This window comes from Dromaius novaehollandiae, chromosome 2, assembly GCF_036370855.1.
Source record: "Dromaius novaehollandiae isolate bDroNov1 chromosome 2, bDroNov1.hap1, whole genome shotgun sequence".
NCBI lineage: Eukaryota > Metazoa > Chordata > Aves > Casuariiformes > Dromaiidae > Dromaius > Dromaius novaehollandiae.
The window spans coordinates 130,974,602-130,999,129 of NC_088099.1; the positions used below are offsets into that span (position 1 = coordinate 130,974,602).

The window sequence follows — 24,528 nt, forward strand, 5'->3', positions numbered from 1 at the left end:
GTCATTCAATGCCAGGTTTTTTTTTATGCCAGCAAAAAGCTTATTTTCAATGCTAACTTAAAATATACAGCAACACTTAAACAACCAAACTTTCACAGTGATGAAAGTGATGTCAGCTTTTAGATAGATGACAAACTCCACACAGAGTATCAGCCCCCTACAGCTGTGTCCATAGCAATACCAACAATGCCACACAATAGTGTCCTTAAATTGCATAAAGGCAAATGACAATACCACAGAATGAAGCAATAACATATTGGAGCAGCTCACAATCAATCTTTAACATGTGTTATCCATTTGACTGCAGGTGTAAATCAGCATTTCAATGTCAAATTGCTAATTTAAGGCTGTATGGTCAAACATTCAAACAGCATAGCCCATGAAAAGCACAAGTGCATTGTTAAAGTAGGCTGAAGTTACTACGAGTCAAGGAGCACAAAGAAGTTCCACATCAATAAACTAGTGTTTGTGCTATGATATATATTTCATGATACAGTATTACTAAATTGCATTAAATATTTAACAAGAGCTCAGACTACAGTGTGGGCACAGCCATCATTCTTCTGCTGCTTGACTGACTCTGGTGCTGTATGTGCTGCCCACGTACATGACAGCAGAATCAAGCTCCCCGACTGTACAATGTGACATGAATTAACATTGCTCTTCAGAGGATATATTCCACATTTCCTCTGGTTTTACTTAAATGTGCCACCTAATGGCTGTGCATTAATTTTTTTCCCTTTAACTTCCATGTTCAGAAAAACGAGAAAAATATCTGCTGCCATTAATTATTATTTGGAGTTCTTTGAAAAACAAGTACATCCTGTACTTTTTCAATAGAAACCAAAGACTGAAAGTTTTGAACTATTTTTTCATTCCCTCTCATATTAATATGAAATTAATTCAACTTAAGACTTTGGAATTAACATTCCACTGAGCTGTGTTAAAATGGTTCTTCCCTTTATTGTTATAATTTGGCTGCATAAAGTTTTCTACCAACTCATTTGTGATGGCTGTCTCAATACAATGGGGGAAAAAACAAAATAGCATTTTGTTTTTGTTATGGGAGCCTAGAACTGGCAAAATATAAAACTGTTCTGAATGCTGTACTTAAGGGAGCTGCAGTGTTTCTAATGATATTCCAGTTTTTGTTTTTTGTCTCAGTTTCACAGAAAAATTTAGAGCAAAATTAAAAGCTTCTGCTTATTCTCATGTACAACTGCATGACAGCAACCACTGCGACAGAGGCACATAGAAAATACACACTAAACATTTCTTAACCAAACCAAGCCTGTGTTATTGCACATGTACACTGCAGGTAGATACAAAGGTAACTGCCTGCAAAAAAAAAAAAAAAAAAAAAAAAAAAAAAAAAAAAGCACATGCCAATAGAGCTGAGACCCTTTGCAAATTCAGCCATGTCAGTCCCATCATACTATTTTCCAAAGAGCAATTTCTTGTTCGGCAAGAAGGCTGGCGATGACTCAAAAATGGAATCAGGTAATGAGGCAGGATTACCAGGGCAGGTAGGTACAGATGACCCTCTTCCCGCTTCCCGTGACCAAGTGGCCTGACAAACTAACAGACTTTGTACTGCTGTGTGAGCAACAGCTCTTGGAGAGATCAGGAAAATAATCATATTTTCTGCATTCACTAGTTAGTGTTTAGCAGCTATACTGCATTTGAATTAAGTTACCTTTTACTTAGAAATACTCAGAGATTGTCTGAGGAAAAATGGAAAATATATCTTCTGGCCTCTTGCTGCATTGCAGTAAGTTGCTCTTGTCCCTTCTCCACAGACATACTTAATGCAGTGACGGATTTATTACTGCTTAGGCAGAAGATAAGATGTTGAAGCTGAAGACATAATGCACATGTTCTGGAGCACTGTGATGCTTTAAGCTGATTTACTTGCGGGTTATGGAAAGTGCCTAGAGACAGCTTTGCTGTGTGCCTTTTAACGAACATTCTTGCTTATCCATTTTTCAGGTCTCAGGAGGGTGGAAGGCCAGTCACAAGACAGAGGCTGACAGTCATGGCACCTTGCCCTGAAGTAAACATGGTACAGTGAGGGATAAACATGCACACTAACTTACCTGTAATTTCTTCTGAGTTTATTTGCACAGGATGAATGTAAGACCTTTCAGAGATTTAGCCTTGTTAGCTACATATTTTTTGGTTCATTCTACTTTTGCTTTAACTACAGGGACAATCAGCATTGGAAGGGGAAGAGGGAGCAAACAAACTACTGTACGCAAAGTAATGAACCAGCTGCCCCCATTTCTACTGGTGCTAAGCAGCAACCCTGCAAGCTCTGAGTACCTTGTAAGGAGAGTAGACGTGCCATTTTGTAGTCTAGGTAAAATTATACCTGCTGTTAAACTACTTTCATGAGCACTACACATGCACTTGTTCATGCTTGCTCCCAAAAGCTAACCTTAACGCTGCAAACAGACTCAGAAACCAAATGGTGTCAGTGTCTGTATTCATGCATGCAACTCCAAAAATACAAGATCGACTACAGTACTGAAGTAGCAGATCAGTTTCCAAAGCAAGAATCTGACTAGTTTGCTAGTATAGATGTGTTAACTCCTACTCTAATAGAAAGGAGTCTTTGGAGTCTCTTCAAACCATTCTGCCGACAGGACTGAGTAGCCCCCATTTATGCTTGCTTAAAACCTATTCAAAAGCCGTGGTCTAGATAAACTGGGCATGTGTTCTTTTTTGAATAAAGACTGACACATTCTTTTATATAGTTTTATCTATTTAAGGCAGGAAGTCTTTAACTCCATAAGGAAGGGGAGGAAGGCAATCAAGCCATACTGCTAAGAAGTATGACACAGAAGGATTGCTAGTGTTGTGATGAAATATATACTTAAAACTATGTACTGACTAAACAGGGCAGGCATACTAAAATCTTCCTAAAAGTTCAGAGAAATACAGTGCAGCAGTTTGTGTGCTTTTATTTCGGGAACTTTTGCAACATTCTTTTCAATTATTCTCCATGATACAATGGTTTTCTGTGCATACTGCCAAGCTCACCAAACTAACAACTTTGCAGGAATAATCTTTATTCTCTATGGTGCTAATGAAAGCTTATTTTCTCTGAATGATTTTGGTTCATAGTTACTTTATAAGATTGAAGTTAACGTGACAGTTAAACACAGCTCTCAGTCTCACAAGCTTGTGTTTATAGCAAGGACAATATTATTCATTATTTGCATTCCTGTAGCCTGTAAAGGCAGTCACAGACATATCATGGAGGCCTTTAGTTACAGAGCAGTAATAGAAGTCATGTGCGAACAACTGTGTTCAAAGATACAGATATTTGACCAACTACGTTTTCTCACTGTATAATAATTTAGTTACATAATACGTAAAGAAAAGTCTCCCGTAGCTCTTCAGTTGTGACTATAACTACCAATGCTCAGAACAGGCCAGGGACCAGGCCATGATACAGTACCAAACCCTCATTATTTGAAAGACAGCACCATGGGGTGACTTAAGCTCCTTTGATTTTTCCTCAGAAAAGTTCCACTAGTAGGTAACAATTGGTGTCGGGAAAACATTCATCTGCAGCTGATGTCTGTAGGCGAGATTTCACAACCAGTTTAAGCTCGTCTAAGACCCTGCTGCCACCAAAGGGCTGTGGGAAAGAGAAATGGCCCTTTCTTGCAGCACAATGTGCTTATGTTGGATTACGTATAATACCAAACCTTTTGTCTCATCTGTAAAATATGGATAAAAACCGTTACACTGGAGGGCATTGTGAGGCTTAATTTAAAAATCAGCAAGAGCTCTGAGTTACCTGGAAGTAGGAAGCTAAGTGCCAGGTTCTGTCAGTTGAAAATCCAGCCTGCTAAAAACTGCCATACCATCATAAATGGTAAATAAAAAGCATGCTGGAGTAAAATATCCTACATTCCTGAGTAGCCCATCAAAGTGCTCAAGTGCAGTAATGAAACCCACATGCTGTTCAGTTCCCCAGAAACTATGTTCTCTCTAGGCAACATGGTTGCCATGAATTAGGCTCCTGGAAAAAATTCTCCCTTCAGGACTCTGCTGCTACTGCAGCCTGAAGAAAGACAAGAGTGGAAAGATGAAATATACCAAAAAATTACATACAAAAGGGTTTAACCAAAAGTTTTTTTGTGGCTAAGGCAAGTTTGTATAATACAGCAAAGCAAGTTCTGCATAATACAGTAAAGCGAATCTGTCACCTTTTGCTATTACAAAGTAAGCCTTTGCAACAGTGATTCTCATAGGCAATTTCAGCAGAGAGGACACGACTCAGGAGGACACGGAAATCAAATGCGTTTCCCAGAACACGTTGAGGCAGTACAGTGCCTATGGCCACTAAATCCATTCCATGGTTAAAAAGAAAATCTCTGGGCTTCAACCAGTATCAATCTACCTACTTTAACTGAGCACTAAATAGACTGAGTGCCAACATCTGGCATACCTCTGGCCGCCTATTCCAGGACAGCACGAGTCTCATCATGCAAAGACAAGAGTGCAAAGATATTAGTACAGAGCCCACTACTTCAACAGGTGGCTGAAGAACAGGTCCCTCCCTAGCAGAAAGAAACAAGCACGTCAGAAGTTATGTGGTTCTTCTCACATTTGTGTTGTGCTGTGGTAGCTACAGGAAGCTGGTGCTGAGAGTCCAACATGAAACAGAATCTGATTTAAATGAACTGTACACATAGACCGTGTGCGCAGTTTTAAAATGAAAAAATAGTATTAAAATTTGAGTTTCATATCTCCCTTTCCCACTTCCCTTTCTCAGTTGACAGTCGACCAGCTGGTTAACTGTTCTGAACGTGCACACTCATTCCCACGTTTAACCAGCACTCCCAGTGGGGCACTGTGCAGCCATATGCTATACCACCACTTTTTAATACTGAACCACAGCATACTGCCATTTCCTTAAGCTGGTGGCTGCACTCTGAGTGACAGCACCAGCAGGAGCTCAGCAGAAGCAATTACTTCACACAGAAGCAAGATACAGTTGATAGCTTCTTCCTACAGCACACAGCAGGAAAAGGGAGCTGTTGCCTCCACAGAGACAAGATACACAGGATGGATGATGTCTTGCTGTTAGGCGGTTCCTGTTGAGTTTGGAACCATGCTTTATTCTGTTTTTGCTCCTCCTCCTATGAACGCTTCATATAGATCTTAAAAGAAAAGACAGGTATCTGACAATACATTAAAAAATTCTAACCCCAAATGCAGTTTCAGGAAGCTTTTTCCAAACACCTAAAAAGTGTGTAAGTTTTTTCTTAATCAAACAACAAAAAAGTACTCTACTTCAATAGACCTCTAATAGCTCTGGAGCAAGATGGTAAAAAGATCATAAAGTGAAAGAGAATACAGCAGGCTGACATTTTCCACAAGGGAACTCCTCTTCCCCAATTAGGAATGACCCAAATGATTTGTTAAATAGTATGACTTTTTAAAACAAACAAAATCACAGATAATTTAAATAAAAATCACATTTTGTGAAATGTTTCAGAATATCACATGAAAAACAATTTCCACTTTTGACCACTTCTGAACTACAGGAAAGCCTTCACTATAGCTAATAGTCTGATCCAACTTTTATGCAAGGAATAGTCTGATCCAGCTTTTATGCAAGGAATAACGCTAACTACTGAGCAAAAATACCCACAATCAAGCTTTCACTTCAAAGCACTATTTAGTTAAAGATGAATTAGCTGACCTTTCGACAGAGTGCAATGGAACAGAAGTGGAAGACACACAAGTTCTTCCATTCTCTAAACAAATTCAGCCAGATATCTATAAGAAATTACCTTTGTGTTAGTTAGAAAAAAAACATACTTTTCTGATTAAAATGTTTTTTGCTAATAAAGCTTCATGGAAGCCTCAAAGAGGGCACATAAGTCTTCTTCTGTCTGAGGACGTGGTGATAGTTTGGTCACTCTCTCCTGCAAGATTAAAGAAAAATTGGATTACAGAAGGTTGCCAATAAGATGAATCAAACAGTAGTTAACTATGTAGCTGAACTATGTGGCTTTGTACTAATGTCCTTCACAGAAAATAATAAGGTTTTGCAAATAAGTAATCAGATAATTAAAGTAATAAGATTGAAGTATCAACAACTGCACGGTACTTTCAAGCACATAATAGTTTAAATTGCTTATAATTAAACACACAAACTGGACAAAAAGGCAGTTCAGTTGCAAAGTCAGGTACTTTATAGATGGGTCTTGCCAATTAGATGTCAGGACACTGACCTGTAGCATTCTGGGAATACAGTCCATTTTAAAACTGACTTGCCAGCAATGCAACTAGGAGTTTTATTTTTAGGCATGAACATTTTCAAAATAAAACATCTCTCTAATGCCCAAGAGCTGCAGTAGATGTGTAGAATAAACAGTGCTTGTCACATCAGAAGAGGAGATATGGCAGGGGAAGGCAGTGAAACTGCTTAATAAATAGCTTGTCACTTTGGAATCAGAACACAGAACAGTTGTGGTTGCTCTTCATTCAGACTGTGATTCAACAGAATTTTCAGGTGCTTAAGTCCCCTGACTGAACTGTATGCTTCACTTCTCTGCATGAGAAAATAACTATGAAGGCAAGGGTTGCAGTTCAGAAAGGCCGATGTGCTATTAGTACTTTTACAATTTTAACCATCAATGATCTTAACATTTATTCAAAGATTAGGGAGAGTTAAAAACACCTACAAAGAGAGAGGCCAGGCCTACGCTAGGAATGTGTTGTTTCTCAGCAAAGCAGTCTTTAGGTGAATGTGGCAAAATGGAATTTCTTCTGCTACAACCTATTTCAACACCTCCCCAGTGAAAGAGGTGTCTCAGTAAAAGTCTGAGCTTTAAGATTTCTTCCTTTTTTCCCTTGTGAGACAGTGGTGTGGGATATCATCTACTGTGGACCTTGCCTCATATACTGAATTGAATGCTAAGGAAGGAACACATCCAGCCCCCCTGCAAGTGGAGAAGGCTCAGTTAAGGGCACCCTTCTGAGCGGAGTGTCTCTCCCAGTACCATGCACCTGTGATCTGTGGACCAGCTGGATGTGGTCACCAAGCAAGACAGAGGCCATCGCATTGTGAAGTTAATATGTGAAATACTGGCCTAGCTTGAAGAGGAAGTCAGCTGTGAGATAATCACAGTTCACGATCATAATCAGCATGATGAGCATGAGCTATGATGAGTCTGAAAAGTGCAGCTTTGTAAGCCTAACTCTACCTACACACTGGAAGATTTGCTGCTGCAGTGGCAACAATCAAACGATATTTCCTTCACCCCTGATCAACGCAGCTATGCACACAACACAGGTCTAGCCAAAGAGAAGGTTAAGATTCTTCTATGCAGATTTGAAATCAAATGGAAAATTCAGACAGCACTACAACAAAAGCATGTATTTTTTTCAAAAGCACAACACAATACAATAACTCAATGCTCAAGTACTCAATAGACTAATCGGGCTTGTATTAGGACCCTCTAGGCCAAATTACAATTTTGCAGCTCTGTGCACTGTGACGGACAGGGTTATCTGTAAAGTCACACAGAGTGACAAGAGACATGATCACCCTGACAGACTGTAATATTTCCAAGCTATACAGAGAGAATGCTACAAACACAATCTCTTTCAGCTAGAGGCACCAGCACCCCCTCTACACATGCCTGCTGTTATTGCTAATGCTCAGAAACCAAGACCTTGGCTCCTCTAGTCTGACTCAGTAGATTCTGGAACAGTGTCAGTAACGAGCAACTTTGTGCTCATCAGAGGTCTGACTGCATTACAACTGCTTTGGTGTGTTTGTAGAAGGGGAGGGTTGGGCTAGAGAACAAGCCCTCTGCACTCCCTCACGTTTGGTCCTCCTCATCACCCCCAAACACCGACACAGGGCCAGACATCTTAGGCCTTGGGACATAATCTTCTTTGATAGACTGCCTGCTATGTTGCAAATAGAATCAGTTTCAATAGATTCGCTTAGAAAGGAAAATAAAATTCTATTTTAACTTCAAGTATAAATATTTGTCCCAACAGAGTTCCAGTCTCAAATCCTGAAAATTAGAATAGATTAGTTTTGTTTTCCTGCAGCCTGCCTTTCATAGTGTGAAATATGTTCTGCAAATTTATTAGAGGTATCAGTCTACATCACGCTGCATTGCCAATATGAATAGGTCGGTGCTGTATTCCAAAGAAAACCTACTGCAAGATGAAAAGAAAAATATATCAAAGACTGAACTGTATGAAATACCTCTGTGGGTAATGGACCATTAAGAAACACCAATACATTTTCATTATGCTACACTTCATGTACAAAAATAAGGTTTGAAAAACTATTAACTCATCTCATTTTACACAGTACAATTAATCACTGATGCAGTAAGAGGACAGTAAATGAATTAAAAGTCAATTTGAGCTAAGCTAACAAACAAACAAAAAACCTGCTACAACATCTTCTGATGAAGAATTAAGAAAAGCTATACAAAACATACCTTTTATGAGATTTTGTGGTTGTAATGATCCAAAAATAATTGCTTTAAAAGAGCATATTATCAAAACAAACCTCCAGAGTGCCCCATAACAACTTACATGCAAAAACTACTTGATGGACTCTCAGGGACCTTAGGTTTCTTTGGGGCTTTGCCACTGATCTGTTGTGTGTGATCCTAAATACCTACATCTTTGTGTCTCATTTCTCAGTTATAAAACAGGAATATTAATATTCCCTCTGTTACAAGTTGCTCCGAGATTTATGAATGAGAAGAACTAGACATGGTAACAGGTATTGTTGTAAAAACTGAATAACCTTTCAACCTATAAAATTTTCTTTTTCTCTGTAGCATTTATTTCTTTTGATATTTGGTGGCAATAAATCCTAAGCAGACAAAACGGTCCATAGCATATGAATCGAAGTGTTTTTTTACAAGGGAGATATTGGATTTTCCTTTCGATGTGATGTGTTCATTTTTGCAGTGTCTTTGTGAGCAATGAAACAATAAAGGGTATTACAAGTTTAATCTATATCATCCCAGGGGATCTTATTTCAAATTCTGATGGGGGTCAATGGAACAAAAAAGCCATCTGGGAAGAAAAGTGCAACTTTTCAATAAGGAAAAGTCTAATGCAAAGTGAACTTGATCATTCTTACTAGCTAGCATTCGGTTTTAAGGCTTTAAGTATAACCCATCCTGCGTGTATAAGTAACAGAGATAGTTAAGAAACAGTCTCTTCTACCAAATTCAAAATTATATGAAAAACATCCTCTTTTCAAAAATTTGAAGTTTTAAAAAATTTAACTAGCCATTCTTTCTGAATCTATGTGAAGAACGGACTGCAACATGCACTCCATTCATTGTAAGGAAAAACCTAAACTGTGCAAAGGAAAAAGAGAGTTGACTATCCAACATTTTCTCCATTTTAATTGTTTTCATGTAGGACTAGAAATAACATTTGCTTGAAAAGAAACACTTTTGTTTATTAAAAATCTGCCCTTTTTGAAAAGAAAAACTGCTTTACTTTCTGTCTTACCTGAGGCAGAGTGCCTTTGACTAATTCAGGGATGTCTGCTTTAGAATAACCAATTGCAGCTAAGCCATCATCAACATTCAGATCAAACAGGAATTTCCGGAGCGTGTCTGCCAAAATAAACCCCGCATCTTTGATTCTGGCAGTGCGGATGTCAGCTCCTAAAATAAGACATAATGCCTTGACTGTAGGGCGGAGAAAGAGGAGGAAGCCTGCTCTGGACTTAATTTAATCATAATATCAGCTGAATACATATCCATACATAACAGTTACCGCTCTAAAAGCAACACAAATTAAAAAGAGGAATCAGTCTTCATTTTACAGTTGGAATAATTTGTAAAAGGTGGAATAAAACAAGATCAGGAGAAACAAGAAACTGCTGCCAGAAAGACTAACTGCCATGTGAAGTTAACTTCCTTTCTCTCTATGCTTACATGAAGCACTTTTCAGTCTGGCTAACTGCTGGGAGGAAAGAAACTAGCACATGAACATCAGTGGTATTTCTTTTTATGGACAGAGTGCCAAATGCTAACTTTTTTTAAGGCCTTGAGTTTGCTGACATCTAGAGGACATGAAAACTAGTGATCAAATAATTTTCTATTTGTTTCTCACTGTTTTGTTCAGAGGGCGAGAGTATGTAGGCTGAGAGAAACAGGAGATAGCAGGGCGGTGTTTAGGGGGGTTAACTAAATCCTGAAATTAATGCTATTTCAATATATGCTGTATGGTGCAGGATAACACAGGACTGAAGACGAAGAATAGGTATCTTGAAAACATCTACTAAACAGCAATGAAAGCATCAATATAAAAGGAAAGTTTATCAATGTTTCTTACAGAATAGTTTGCTCCCCTTTTATAAAGAATGGTCAGAACTTAATAAAAAATAAAAGAATTACATATAGAAATAGAAGACATAGCTTCCTCTGTATTGTTTTTTTCCAAAGCAAGCTGAGCTAAATTTGCTCTCTGCATAACTTCAATGATGTTACTCCAGAACAATGTTGGGTCCAAGTGCCATACTGAGAGATGAGTAAGAACACAACTCAGTTATAGGAAAAATATTTTCTGCGATCCTCAGGTTCAGCTGTTTCAGTAATAAGAGTGGCAATACCGTGACAGACACTGTCTGGGAGAAATTGATAAATAACTTATTAGAGAGTCTTGCATGAAATCTCATGGGATTATGCCATGCAGTCTGAATTTATCCTGGGTTTTGCTGTGGCATAGCTGCAACATGAAGGCAATCCAGTAGCTTGAGACAGTAAAGTAAAAAGGGAAAGGGAGGAGGGAAAAGAAGGATAGTAAACGTGAAGGGCACTCTTGAAACATTGCTCCAGTTGTAGAACTTTTTGCTCAACCTAAAGAATACATTGATCTTTGACAGCACTTATAAAATTTCTGGCCACACACACACCTATTTCAACTGTTTAAGAATCCACCAAGGGAGATATTAAGCTTGTTCTAGCTGTACTTAAACTCACAGCTGTACATACACACAACACAGCTATTTACTAATCTGCTCCATGTCATAAAATACCTTCTTAGTCATGGCATTTGGCAGCATGACAGATCTGAATCAGCTACTGTAGTTAGTTGGACTCTGGACTGGAATCAAAAGTAAACACCTCAGGTGGGAGCTAACAAATTCAGTTTCATGGGACTTGTTTTCGGCAGAATCCTTTTATAGCAAGGAAGGCAGTAACACAGTTTAAATTTCTATTGAGAATATTAAATAAAGCTTTCAGACACAGAATTTCTGTCAGCAGTTCATACCATAAAACCTAGAGGAACTGCTGTTTAACTACTTGTTTTAAAATCAAGGAGCCAGAGTTCAAATTCTGCAGATAGGCTGCGCTGGCCAGTTATCCAACAACATTTTCTTAGTCTACTTTATTTGAATTGTATGTTGTTACTGTAGGAACACAGAAATTTCCTAGCTTAATATATGATCCCAGCTAGGTTTGTGGTCTGTCTTTGACCATAGGCTGAACTGCATACTTCGGAAGAAAACTGATCAAACCTCATAACCAACAATAATAATATAATCTGAACTTCCCCCAATATATTTTTTCTGACCACGTTGTTTTAAATCATCTTTAATACATCAGTGATACTTTCATTGTCCATATAAAAGTCCTGCTCTTGAAACCTACCATGTTTTCAGATTAGTTATACAGGGAAGTCACACTTGTGACTGAATCGTTGTGTACAGATACTGAAGGTAGTGAGCATGGGCATCAGCAGCAGTTTATCTACAACACAGAGCCTAGAGCAGGCAGAAAAGCTGACCTTAGACAACAAATACATCAGCTCACATGTAGTCATGCTGGAGGTGCAGTGAAGAAGTATCCTCTCTCTAGGAGGCCTTCTGGCGATGGGTTCCACAGATTAACAAGACACTGTACGAAAAGGTCTTCTTTAAATGTGCTGCCTGCTTGCAGCATTTACTTTTATTCTGCCAAGGGGCAGAAGAGGCCACTTTCTTCATTAATCCAGTTCTGTGCCATTACAGATGTGTCCATAGAAGAGCTAGTACACACTCTCCCTCAACACAGGCCATTAAAATTCCAACACCTCCAAAGAAGCTTAGGCCTACAGCAGACAGACTGAAAGCCACAGTTGTTATGTGCCTTACAAAAAGAGCAGGAGTAATCTAGAACATTATTCTGTCCAAATTCTCCGCAACAGCAGGGAACTTCTTAGCTAAAATGAAGCATTTTGCCTAACAGATGCACCCTTTTGATAGTACTCTTTTGCTTTATGGTATCTACTCTAAAGTAACTTCTACCCATACAGCACCAAGAGAGATGTCAATCATAACTATCTCTACTGCTTCATAAGATAGCTTCACAATATAGTTAATTTCAACTTGAAATTTTTCTAGCTAAGTAGCAGATTTCTCAAGCTCGCTCCTCTAAGCGCATGTCATCACGTAGTATCAAAAGTTAGCATTATATTACCCAGATATTGAATCCTCTATTTGCACTACGTATATGTAACTCAATCAGACTCCAGAACCAATATCTTTTTCTCCCCAGAACACAATTTGGGAAGAGCTCCATTTCAATTAGTAAGTTGTACCAAAAGAGATTCCTACCTAGTATCTCTGCAGCTTCCAAGTGCCGCTCAGGACACATCTGTGCTGTGAAAGCAAACACTGCTGGGGATGTCAGCACCACAGAAAGGCCATGTGGCTGGAGAAGAGAAAAGCATAAAAACAATCAACAGAATATCTACTTATCACTTAACCAATGTGCTTTAATGCTCATTAATGTGACATAATGGAGAATTGAAGTGTACAGTATGAAAACAAAGATAAACCAAGTTTTACCACTAAAGAGTGATCCACATTATAATCCTTTGGTTTATAAATTTTCACCAAACCAGAAATAGGGTAAGACATTCCATGGCTGGAACAGAGAGTAGAGAGAAAGTGGTTAGGGCAACTCTCCTGATGTTTGGAAGACTTGCGTTCAATCCCTTGTACTGCCAGTCTTCTATATGCATGTCTCTTATGCACAGATACTCAAAAGGCATTTAGATACAGATATAGCACAGATATCTCTCACCCTCTGCACCTTAGGACTTACCCGTAAAAACAGCAAGAATAAGCACCTCCTTGCTTTGCGAGTGTGAAGTTATACTAGTCCAAAAAGACTGAAAGATGCTCAGATACTGAAGTAATGCAGATAGGCCATGAACAGCATCATCTGCATCCCTGCCTGATCACATTGAGTAAAATAAACATCAGTCTGAAAATATAATTAGAGTGGATTTGCTCAAATAAAAGGAATGAAAGGAAGGTCTCTGAAGAGATTTACTGCTAATAATTTTTTCACATAATTCAGGTTTAGGCTTTGCTTCTCTGAGATTTTCACATACACAAAACTCGACTGCCTTAAAATATTAATCACAGGTCATTTTAGCTTGCTAAATGTCTACCCCACAGACAAACTTATTGTCAATTGCTTCAGTTCAGGAATGGCACAAGATTAGCTCTGCGCTGTGTGACTGCCGAACAGCCGACAGAATGCAACATTTTAACAGCCGATGATTTTTTTTTCTAATTCTGTTTTTTACAATCAAGGAAGGTAAATTAGGCCATGTCTTGGAATTTTTACAGGATTGTGTTTGAATCATACCAAGCCAGAATGTAGAATCCTCATACTGTAAGTGTCAAGCAACTACTAATTTATCATAGCATAAGGCCTCTCTGTGATAATGGGCATCACAGGCCAGGCTACAATGTCACATATTCAGGGAATAATGGCAGCAATGTCTTTGGCAATCTGACACAAACACTAGACAGAAGGTGACGTGCGAAGGGGTTAATATTTTTCTGTACTCACCAGAGATGAACACCAGCATTGCCAAAGCCAATACCAGCAAAAGCGCTTGCTAGGTGCATGCTAGCTCTTGCTTCACGGTCTTCAGGGTTTCTGATGGCTCTGTGCACCATGGAGACAATGCTATTAGTAAACTCACATATGGATTGGTAATTCAGGATGGGGAGAAAGGGTTTGTTTATGGACAGATATACAAAAAGCTCCAGGATAAGTTGAGAAAAAAATGCTGGAAATGAAATCAATCATCACTTCAGCAAAACTTCAAAGAGATCCTGCTTCTACCAAACTGGTTCACTGACGGGGGAATTTCCTCTCACATTTCCAAAAGTTGAGTAAACAGCATGAAATTAGACATATTCATCTCTGGTTTAAAGAATTCTACTATGGAACTCTGGTAAATACATGTATAGATCCAAGCTCTGACCTTTTTTCATCATCTCATTAGATGCTGGTCTGAATTGCACTATCTGTGAATAAAGAAGACAGGGTTCCCTGCCTGCCTACACACCAGCATGCTTGTATTATTTGACAACATGGAGAAAAAGTCTAATGAACAGATTTCAGTCCATAGAACAATAAAAAACCTACTTTGACTAGACAGATATTGTATAAACTTTATTAAAAAAAATGTTGATCTTTAATAGAAGTGCATATGATACACAAAAGCCGCCTATAGGCTAAAACATGGATCAAATCCAGCTCCCAGTTAAGTCAAAATTTAATCTAAATGAAAGGTCTTCTAAGTTATGAACTAATTACCAATAAGCACGTAATTTTACATATTCATAAGTGAATGTGGTCATCTTTTCAATGGACTTATCTACTATTTGTATATCTTTTACACTGAAAGTCAGGGAAGTGACACCAGCATTATTTAGTTCAGTTTATCATATATTCCCTTTATACTGTCATAGAAAAAGGATTCTTGAAAAGTATGAGTGCTGCTGCCATATTCACTGAGCAGCTCAAAACACTTTAACTGAGGGCTTCTGAAATAGATCCTCAGAGGCAATAAAAAGCTACCCTGGCAACTTAACACCGTAACCCTAATCCTCCTTCCAGTTTTATTTGACGTAATTTTTTGGCTTTATTCAATAGAAATCCAGGGCAAAAAATGAAGTTCTAATATAATAACTAGCATTTTTCTGCCTAAAATTCAGATTTTTCTAGGCATCCCTTTTTGAGCACTGAAGACTGAATACTGAGAGGAGGAATGGCTGTTAGACGCATTACCTTTTCAAATATTTAGCTACAATGCGTAGAGCATGGAGAGCCCAGACATCACTGATGGGGTTGCTGCCTTGGTAAGCTGGTCGGTTGATTGGATTTGAAGGGCAGGGACTGCGCATCTTGTAAGGAAGAGCAGTGTATGATTCTAGAGCATGACTAAAAGAAAGATTAAAAATGGATTAAGTGGAAGAACTCCACTTTACTGCCCTGCTGTCCTTTGAATCCAGGTTTCTCTTACTTACTTTTGGTGCCTAACATATGCCCACATTAGAAACACAATCTCATAGACGACTGGGAGAAAGTTAGATGGACACCTCCAGAATGCCTAGCTCTCCAACAAACCCACAATCCAAAGGCAGTCACAATCTATCAACTCAGGCCACTCTGAAAGTTAGGTCGGGTGAACTGGCATCTTGGTTTGTAATGCTTTTCACTCAAGAGTGCTGTGAATCTGCAATAAGTGCATTTCCTTTCTGTAGGATGGAAGCCTTAAAAGACTCTAGCATTATGACCACAGTAAGCTACTTTTCTTTTAAAAGTATTGACCTCTAAAAAGTTGGCATGTGATACTTAAGCTAAGTTTCACTTCCACTAAAGTGGAAGTCTTGTCTGCCAGACGCTTATAACTCTGACCATCACAAAGCACGGCATTGCATAGATTGCTACATTTATATGTACAAAAGTATGGACAAGACATTTTAATTTATAAACAAATGCCTAAATTCCATAACAGGTATTGTAGTTTGGGATAATTCACAAAGCTTGAGAAATCACACAGTTTCCTTGCATATATATTACTTTAATATATACAACATAAAAAAGCAAAGCAAGTTCTGACCCTTGGATAGAAACTCCCTTGCATTTTTGCTGTTAAAATCTGAAGTTTAAGGCAGAAGAAAATTTTATGACAAGCGAAAAGCACATTATGAGAGAGGTTCTGAAAGTTCTCGTAACTGGGCTAAAACTTGTCAGCATCCCACAAGCCCTCACAAAGTTTTGCTGACACATTATGGCTTTTACTAGAAAATCCTCCTTCTCTATTCCCTGCTATGTCTGTCAGACGTGCTAAATGTTGTCACAGTTTTGTCATTAATCCTCTACTTGGTTGCTTAAGAAGTGACACCTAGACTCTCTTCCCCAATAGCCACCACTCTAGAAGCAAATGGTTTGTCCAATGCTCTGCACAAACATTAAAATCTCTGCAACTGAATGACTTGCTTCCTAAGGGGCTGAGGGAGGTAGCGTAATTAAGTAAAAGGAAGGTATAACTGAGATCACCTTAAAACATACAGCAAAAGAAAACAGAGGTCATCATCTTCTTCCCCTAAAATAGTTTTTTTTCTACAACCATTACAGTAAAAATATAAAACTGTAATAAAACCAAATGGCAGCCTACACAGAAAACTCACCAAAGCACATCAAAGCCACTGTTGGCCATTATTCGCTCTGGCATGGACAGTGTGTGTAAAGGATCAATGATGCCTAGCATGGGCTTAATGGCTCTTGAAGCAATGCCTGTGATATGTAAGTGAGGAAAATAAGTTAAAGAATATTTACATTAAAATAGGACAAAAAAACGTAATGTTCAATATGTAAAAATAACGAAGGGAAATTATTTGAAACCAGGAAGATAAAAGCAGAAGAAAGGGAGAGAAGGATCAGTAAGAAATATCTATGTCTGTAGGTCTAAGTCTCTATCTCTACATCTCACTGTAAGAGAGTTGTTTGATTCAGCACTGTTGCCTGGAGTGATTCATACCAGGCAATGTTCTCTCTGCATTTGTAACCCTCCCTGAGCAGCCTATACTTTCAAAACTTCTGTGCTAAATGGTATCTGCAACATTATTCTTTAATTTATATCCTTTAGGAACAATCAAAAAGCAAGACTGGTTTGTTTCTAGAATTAATTGCTATTGGTAATTGCTGTCTTCAGAATCTGTAATAACTGTACCTTCATGTTGAGGATAAGGGGACACAGATATAGCTTTGAGAGAGAGATTGATACAGCAGAGAGAGAGGGGGAGAGAGAGAGAGAATGACTGACTGACTATATATAGAGTGGAAAACTCTGAGCTACAATCAGAACTCCTTAGTACACCCAGTTGTCCCAAATATTGTAGACTGCATGGCACATAAAACCCACACAACATTAAGGAGTAAAACCTCAAAATAGCTGTGAAGCTTAAGATGCCATTTTAGCCTTAATCCTTATTTTCCAGGGATGAAAAGGTCAAAGGAAGACAGTGTCCCTCACTTGCCCAGCATCTCAGGCCTGAGGTTTCAAAAGTCAGGAAAAGGAACATTTGGTTGCAGTTACACAACAAAGAAACAGAAGTCTTAAAAACATAAAGGAAAATATAGAGGAAATAAGGAACAGTTGGTTGACCCTGAAAAAAAGTAGAAATTTCCTTTCCAGTTAACATTTTCTGCCATTTAAAGACTTGAAAGATTTTAGTTTCCTGTTTTGCCTTCGAACTGTAATACACGAGCATTTCATTAAGTTAATATGCTTTAAATTTAACTCAAGGGGAAAACCTTTAAGCTCTTCAAATCTGTCTGTAGTAGTTGAATTGAATGAAATGACACTTGAAATGACACACGGTATCCCTTTCTTTCAAGGCAGGGAAATAATGAAGACATTGGAAAAAAATTGTCTTAAATAGCAGACAAAAATTCTCACCAGTTTTTACTTTTAGTTCTTTGAAGTCAAAAATGGCAACACCAGTAGTTTCGCTTCCAGTTCCAGCTGTTGTAGGAACTTAAAAAGAAGAATGGAGATAATAAGAAACAGCAAGTAATACATAATAATGCAAAATAAATAAATAAAAATAGTAATGTAATCAAAAAATAAAGGATCTAGGAAATCTCAGAAGTATCCTTGAAGAGCCAATTACTAGATCTGAGGCCAAAAGGTCAATGAGAAACAGCCAACATTAATCTCTTTTCCCAGTAAAAGGACTCAAACTCAGTTAAACAAACTGCTGACAAACTGGTGATCTGACTTCCACTGAAGTATATAGCAAAACTGTTGCTGAATAGAACCGGAGAAAAAATAAGCTCAGATGAAGGTGCAAAGCTCATGGTAAACTGATTTCAGCAGAAATATCACCTACAGAGAGCATGGAAGGACTCCCTTTCTCCTACCCCTCCCTCTTTACCTGCAATGAGTGGCTTAAGGGGCACAGTGACAGGCTTTCCTTTCCCAATAGGAGCATTGACGTAGTCCAAGAAGTCCGACATAGGGCTGGACGCATACAAGTTGGCAGCTTTACAGGTATCTATTACAGACCCACCTCCAACAGCAACATAGGTGTCAAACTCTCCCTTTTTAGCAAATGCAATAGCATCCAGGAAACTTAGGAAACAAGAAAGGCTTTCCAATTAGTCAGGAGACAAGCAGCACACAGAAAAAACATAGGTATTAAGACCAGTGTATAGATCACAAATGCTGGGGTGTTCAAAGAGGCATTCAGCACGCTTTAAGAGCCCAGGCACTACTTTGAGAAATGCAGTCAGAAGTAGTACCTTTGGTCTGTTGGCTCCACCCGGACTTTATCATACATCTGAAAGTTTATACCATATTTTGCCAAGGAATTCAATACTGCTTTTACAGGAGGGAGTTGGGAAAGGTTTCTGTCTGTCATCAAACAAACTCTTCTAGCACCAAGATTCTGCAGGTCCTATAGTAGCAATGAAATTAAAAAATAAACAACTGGTATAAAATCATAACTTAAACTATTTAAATACTAGTCCAATTCAACTGAATAATTTGATTAAAAATATGAAAAATAATTGGTTATTGTAAGATTTTTGAAACAGTGTAAGTTAAAAGAGTTCACACGTATATATAGGACACAGAAAACATAAGAATTTATAAAGTTGTCAAACTTTTATAGTTGAAGCCATACAATACACTAGAAGAAAGCTAATAATATGGATGTCTAGCAGGTGAAGTGGAACCACTGAAGACCACAGTAAAAGGCAAAATATATTTTCAGAATATTTTTTCCACAATTCCTGTGATATAAAAAGGCCTTTCTACAGGTTAATCTCCTCTAGCTGCCAGCAAAGCTTTGCATTAAAATCTGGAACACTTAATGTTGAATATTAATATCATCCAGTATTGAAAAATGAAAGATAATTAGAATAAGGTGACCAAAAAGAAGGCAAATAATACTTCCATCTTAACCTTTGCTAAATTAATTGTCACAATTAATAGTTCAAAAAAACATGCAACTCTGAATGATCCCAAAGTATAAAGATAGAAGTTCTATCCAACTTTTCTTTTACTATCTGACCAATAATTTGCTCTACAAATTTCAGATAAAAAAAGAACTGTTAATGCCATAAATGCCAAGAAGAGAGAGGAGAAAGAAAAAAAAAAAGCAAAAGCCCATTATAAAGGCAAACTAGAACAATGTTACAGGTGAATCATCCCACACTGCTCAAGGCAATAGAAACAAAAATTCTGCAATTTCATCATGCGAGCTCAGAGCTCAACTCATACCCATCTAGTTTAATGGCAAGTCTCTGATTCACTTTAATGAGCACTGGAAGAGATGAAAGTGATCTTGAGGAAATTCTGGTGAGTCACCAGGACTCAAAACTTTTTGAATTAAATTTTCTGTCAGAGAAAAATATTCCTGAATAATACTGGCAAATCATCAAAGACCTAATTTTCCATTAAGCTGCATTTCGTGTAGTCACTTACACTACACAGCAAAATTGATGTAGAATGCTACTATTCTTACCTAACAGCATTTTCCAACCTTTTTACACTGGTATATATGACAACAAATATTGCAAAGCAGTAGAGATTCAGACACAGTACATATAAGCTTTCCCTTATAAAATGGGGTGGTATCATTTCTAAAAGTAGTCCTTTAGAAAATAACTTTTCACTAGTGACAGGTTTCCACTGTTGAAGCTCACCATGCCAATTTCTTTAGTAACTCCTTCTCCATATCGGATGTTTGAAATGGCCATCTATAAAATAAAGAATATTTTTTTCTGGAAAAATTGAGAAATTGCATCATGTCCCAAGTATCCAAGATGAAATATAAATAAATACTATTAAATATATTAAATAACTATATTGAATAAATATGTATTAATGTAAATATTTCTTAAATGTCATATTTGGAAATATATATACTGCTACATTTAAATAAAATATATTTTATTATTAAATCTACCTCAAATGCATAGTCTGTATTTCCCAGGGTAGCCTGCTCAGGAACTGGAAGGGAAATTAAACAATACAGTTAGGGAACAAAAAGTGGCTTAAATTTGTATTTCAGTACTAAAGTTAAGTGATTCCTTTGCTTTTAAAATCATTAATACATTTGCATAGGTTGTCTTGGCTTGTCTGGATAACACTTATCAGTTTTGCCCCTTGTTATTTGCTAGTTCAAAGGATCTAAGTACTTAGTTTGATTAACATAATTCAGTAAAACAAAGGTGTTTTTTCTGTTCTGCAAGAACTAATTCTTTACTATGTAAGTTGAGGAAGTTACCAGGATGTCTGCATGATAACTTGTTCACAGTCTAGAAAGATCAGAACAGTACATAATAAATATGTAGAGCATTTATAGGATTTTAGATTTAGAGGTATTACAAATGAATGTAGGAGCTACATGATATCCTTCAGAACAATCTTCATATAAGTTCATGAGACGTCCTCTATATGTACACCTGGATACAAAACATCTTTTGTCTGTGTGAGAATAATTCAGACGGGCATTTACACTTCTTTTTATGTTGAACTAGCACTGAACTTACAGGCAGAACTGCATTACTTGCTTGAAAATTAAGAAATTGAATACAATGTTAATAATAAGTAGAGTTTTGAATAAGAACTGGTGTCATTATCAGCTTTATTTAGTGGAAGAGAGAAAACATTTATAAGGATAGTATTTTGGTTATGTCTTCTGTTTGCTATGTCATTCTCACATGAAATTCCACAAAGCTCTGTACTTTTGCATATCCTTATTTTGCTGTAAAGTAAAACAAACTGCACCAACTGAAGCAGCCCATTCTGCTCCAAGAAAAGATCAGATGAGGCATTCTGCTCTTCCTGCTGAAGTCATGCCTTCTGTCTGCTATATTAATTGAAAAAATGTGATTTGGATTCAGAGCTAACGAGTGAAGCCAGGATAATGAGCCTACAGACACTCTGGGGTGCACTGAAGCACTGACCCACAACAGTAACAGATAGATGTATTAAAATCCTTTATATGCCTTCTATTCAAGCTCAGGCCAGCTGCTATCAGCTCTTTCATTGCCATCTCTTGCCAGGCTGTACATGTTTGACCTCTCCTGGAGTTTGAGTCTGCTGTACTCTCAGTCATTAATTTGACAGGCTAAGAACATGTCCAAGCCATTTACTCTCTTGCTTTCTGATGGTATAATGGGTGCCCTTGTGTTACATTCGTTTCAGGAAGAATTTTACTGAGTTCAAAAATTGCCTTATTTCCTAGAACACCGTCACAAAATGCAATGAACAATTTTCTGCTAGGGTCACTGTTCAGTCAGGTACCACTTTTAAGAGACCTATGGAACTGTTGTTATCTTGCCACATATATTGTAGACTCAATTTCTGCTGTAGAACTTACATAGGGGATCCTAAACACAGATTTCCCTTTACAAAGGGCTTGTTTTGAATTGACTGAGTATGTCATCAGGCAGATAGGCAGAAGAGCTAGATTCTATTTTCTGTTCTGCTATTGTCTGGCTGTCTTGGGTATAATAAATACCTGAACATACATTAGCTTTTTCATATGTAAAATGGTGATGATCATGCTTTAAAGACCTTTGAAAAATGTCTTCAGTAAAGCACACGAAACCAAGCCACTTAAGCACTTGTTACTGAAATTATGGCCAAAATTATTTTTTTTTTTGGAATTCTATCTACCATATCTTCTAGGGACCTTTATGGTATTAAAAATGAAACATATGTGATGTACGAAAAGATTAAGAACATCTGGAGACTAACTTCAGCACAGGGAGAGCTATTCTCATAGACTCCCTCTACAGTCAATGCAGAAAGCAATTCCTCCGGAGGGCAACTCAGTCACTGTATATACGCAACCCTCCTACTCTTACTCCAAGATCATGATCCAAGTAACCCATACTCTCTTGAGTGACTGCATAAATAGTCTACGGAGATTACACTCCTCAAACTAAAGTAAGTCTTTGTGAATACCTGCTGTTTACTGGTATCATTTTCTGTTTCTTTTCTAATGTAAGAGATGCATATTTTTCCCCTCAGAAACAGATCTAAAGTTAGGATGGTTCAGGTGATAACATCAGTAGTAGCAGCCACGGCAAATTTCTGACCAGGGTGCCTTACAGCAGATGAAAGGAGGGAAGGAACAAATTAGGTGTGACTTACATGAAAACGCTGAATCTCTCCCTGTTATTATTGTAGAGTTGGAAAATAACAGACTACTTACCTTATTCTTTAAAGTGTTCTCTTTTCTCCCTGTTATGTGCCCCTTTTACCCAGGTTCTAAACCTGGGTACAAGGTCATGGTCTCATATAGAATTATTTCAGAGACTCAAATTAAGTCTTACCTTGGGAATAAGTGTGACCATGGCTTGGGCACCGACATCTAATCAAAAGGAAAAAAAAAATCACGGTTAAAACAAAAAACTGAAGAAGAAAAATTAATCTGTGTGTAAAAGAAAGTCTCCTGTATATGTATTCATTTATCATGTTTTACCTCAAAATTTTTGACAACGGCGACTGCCATCTAGTGTTCAATGTAGATAATGTAGATGTAGGTTGCCTATACTGAAGGCCTAAGAACTGTTTTAAGAGTACATCAGCAGAGGGAGTATAACTTAAACCATAAGCCTGAGCACCACGGAGCTGAGTGGCTGTACAGGTTTGTACAGTATACAAATGAGAGATCACACAGACCAAATAGGTGTCCAGAAAATGGAAAAGGATGTCAGTAAAATGGATGTGATATGCCCCTGCCCTCAGCGATGCTGCTGAACGTGAATCGGTGTGCATGTGGAGTGCTCAAACTGTGCAGGCAGCAGATGAAAGGGAGCGAGGTGCGCAGATGCGGAGCGAGGTTAGTGTCAGACAGAAAATTACAGCTCTGCTAGGAGAGAAAGAGAGGGGAGAGTAACAGTCTACTTCCGTATTTAAAACAACGTGAATGCAACAGCTGCCTGTGCGAGCAATCGCTGTGGTGAGCGTGCAGCCAGCCAGGCCTCAGTCCCGCACCTCAGCACCGGCACTGCTAATGCAGCGCCCAAGCAGCTGGGGCAGTTTTGTTGTGCAAACACCAGCGCTTGCTGACAGGCCACTCGCTCCTGTCCAGGTACCGCTTGCAGTTAAAAGAAGCAAAAAAATTCAAAAAAAAAAAAAATCACACAGCACATGAGCACACGCCTGATTAAAGTCCGGACGCCGAGGCAGGGCTGGCGCCCCGCCGCTCCCCAGCGGTCAGACGCACCCCGCGGCCATTTCACCGCAGAGCCGCGGCGGGGGCCAATGGCCGCCCCCTCCCCTCCTCCCCCGCCGCGGGCGGCCGCGCGCGGCCTCTCACTCACGCGGCGCGCTGCAGCTGCCGCAGCAGGCGGGCGGCCCGCTCCCGCCCCGCCGCCATCGCCGCCAGGGGCTGACGGGAGGCCGGGCGCCCTCCTCCGCCGGCCCGCCCGCCGCGCGGCAGTGTTTAAACGTCTCAGAAGATAAGCACAGGTCTGATAGAGAAACCACCGCCGAAGTTAAAACTGATTGCAGCACGTACCGCCTCGCTGACCGAAAACAAGCACTTCAGAAACACGGGTAGCTGGCCGACAATGAAGAGATGGCACTCAAAAGTTACTCATAAAGTATTGCTAGAGAAAACGCATGGTTGAAGTGAGAACTGGGCTAATTCTGGCTCCCAAATGAATACTCCTACAAAGTTCAGCATGATACACCCAGCTGATGTATCCAATACCTGTTAGAAGATGAGCAACAACAGACTAGATGCACTATAAAATTACATGGCATATATTGAGCAAATAAAATAGCATATCAAAACTAGCTGTTTAGCACATCCCTTCTTGCTCCAAAGCCAAACAAAGCTCAGCTCTCAACACTGATGAGGTGAATCTGATGGAGAGGTGAAGCTTTTTAAACCATTATTACAAACTGTATAATCAAGTTTTGAAATCTGAACTTACTGATAAATTTCAGAAATCAGGAGCACTCATGAAGCAGTTTACATATGTCTTTACCGATTATATAATCACTACTGAAAAACCACAAACTCTCAGCATTTCTGTAGACAAGTCTTTGGCTTTAGAAGGTTCAGCAGTAAAATCTGGGTCAGCAGTGTAAAATACTTCTCAGTAAAAAAAAAAGCAGTGCTTTCTAGTTGAGCAGGTAACAAGATGTGTCCTATGGAAATGCCAGGAAAACTGG

General features: G+C 38.6%; 1 protein-coding gene across 5 annotated transcripts; it reads right to left on the reverse strand.

Moving 5' to 3' along the window:
* Nucleotides 1-4: 4 nt before the first annotated feature.
* Nucleotides 5-24,274, reverse strand: ADHFE1 (alcohol dehydrogenase iron containing 1). Of its 5 annotated transcripts, none has more exons than XR_010387946.1 (15): nucleotides 22,826-23,545; nucleotides 22,677-22,714; nucleotides 20,297-20,340; nucleotides 20,034-20,087; nucleotides 18,627-18,781; nucleotides 18,260-18,456; nucleotides 17,782-17,859; nucleotides 16,511-16,616; nucleotides 15,105-15,257; nucleotides 13,875-13,973; nucleotides 12,857-12,935; nucleotides 12,623-12,719; nucleotides 9,529-9,686; nucleotides 5,814-5,948; nucleotides 5-2,048 (listed from the first exon to the last, which is right to left on the reverse strand). XR_010387946.1 is itself a non-coding variant. In XM_026115196.2 (15 exons), exons 1-14 carry the CDS (start codon nucleotides 23,119-23,121, stop codon nucleotides 5,865-5,867), a joined length of 1,638 nt encoding a protein of 545 aa, XP_025970981.2. In that variant the 5' UTR covers nucleotides 23,122-23,547; the 3' UTR covers nucleotides 5-2,048; nucleotides 5,842-5,864. The 5 variants fall into 5 exon arrangements, 3 of the variants coding, with proteins under 3 accessions (XP_025970981.2, XP_025970982.2, XP_025970980.2); XM_026115196.2 differs by having other exon boundaries at nucleotides 5,842-5,948; nucleotides 22,826-23,547; XM_026115197.2 differs by lacking the exons at nucleotides 5-2,048; nucleotides 22,826-23,545 and adding an exon at nucleotides 23,670-24,274 and having other exon boundaries at nucleotides 3,055-5,948.
* Nucleotides 24,275-24,528: the final 254 nt, after the last annotated feature.

Excerpts from the sequence above, each read along its gene's own strand:
- ADHFE1 (XM_026115196.2), bottom strand. The coding sequence starts at position 23,121 with ATGCACACCGATTCACGTTCAGCAGCATCGCTGAGGGCAGGGGCATAT. Across the intron at positions 18,782-20,033 it reads TTACTAAAGAAATTGGCATG|GACCTGCAGAATCTTGGTGC; the intron begins GTGAGCTTCAAC and ends TTGCTACTATAG. Across the intron at positions 9,687-12,622 it reads GGAAGCTGCAGAGATACTAG|GAGCTGACATCCGCACTGCC; the intron begins GTAGGAATCTCT and ends GTCTTATTTTAG.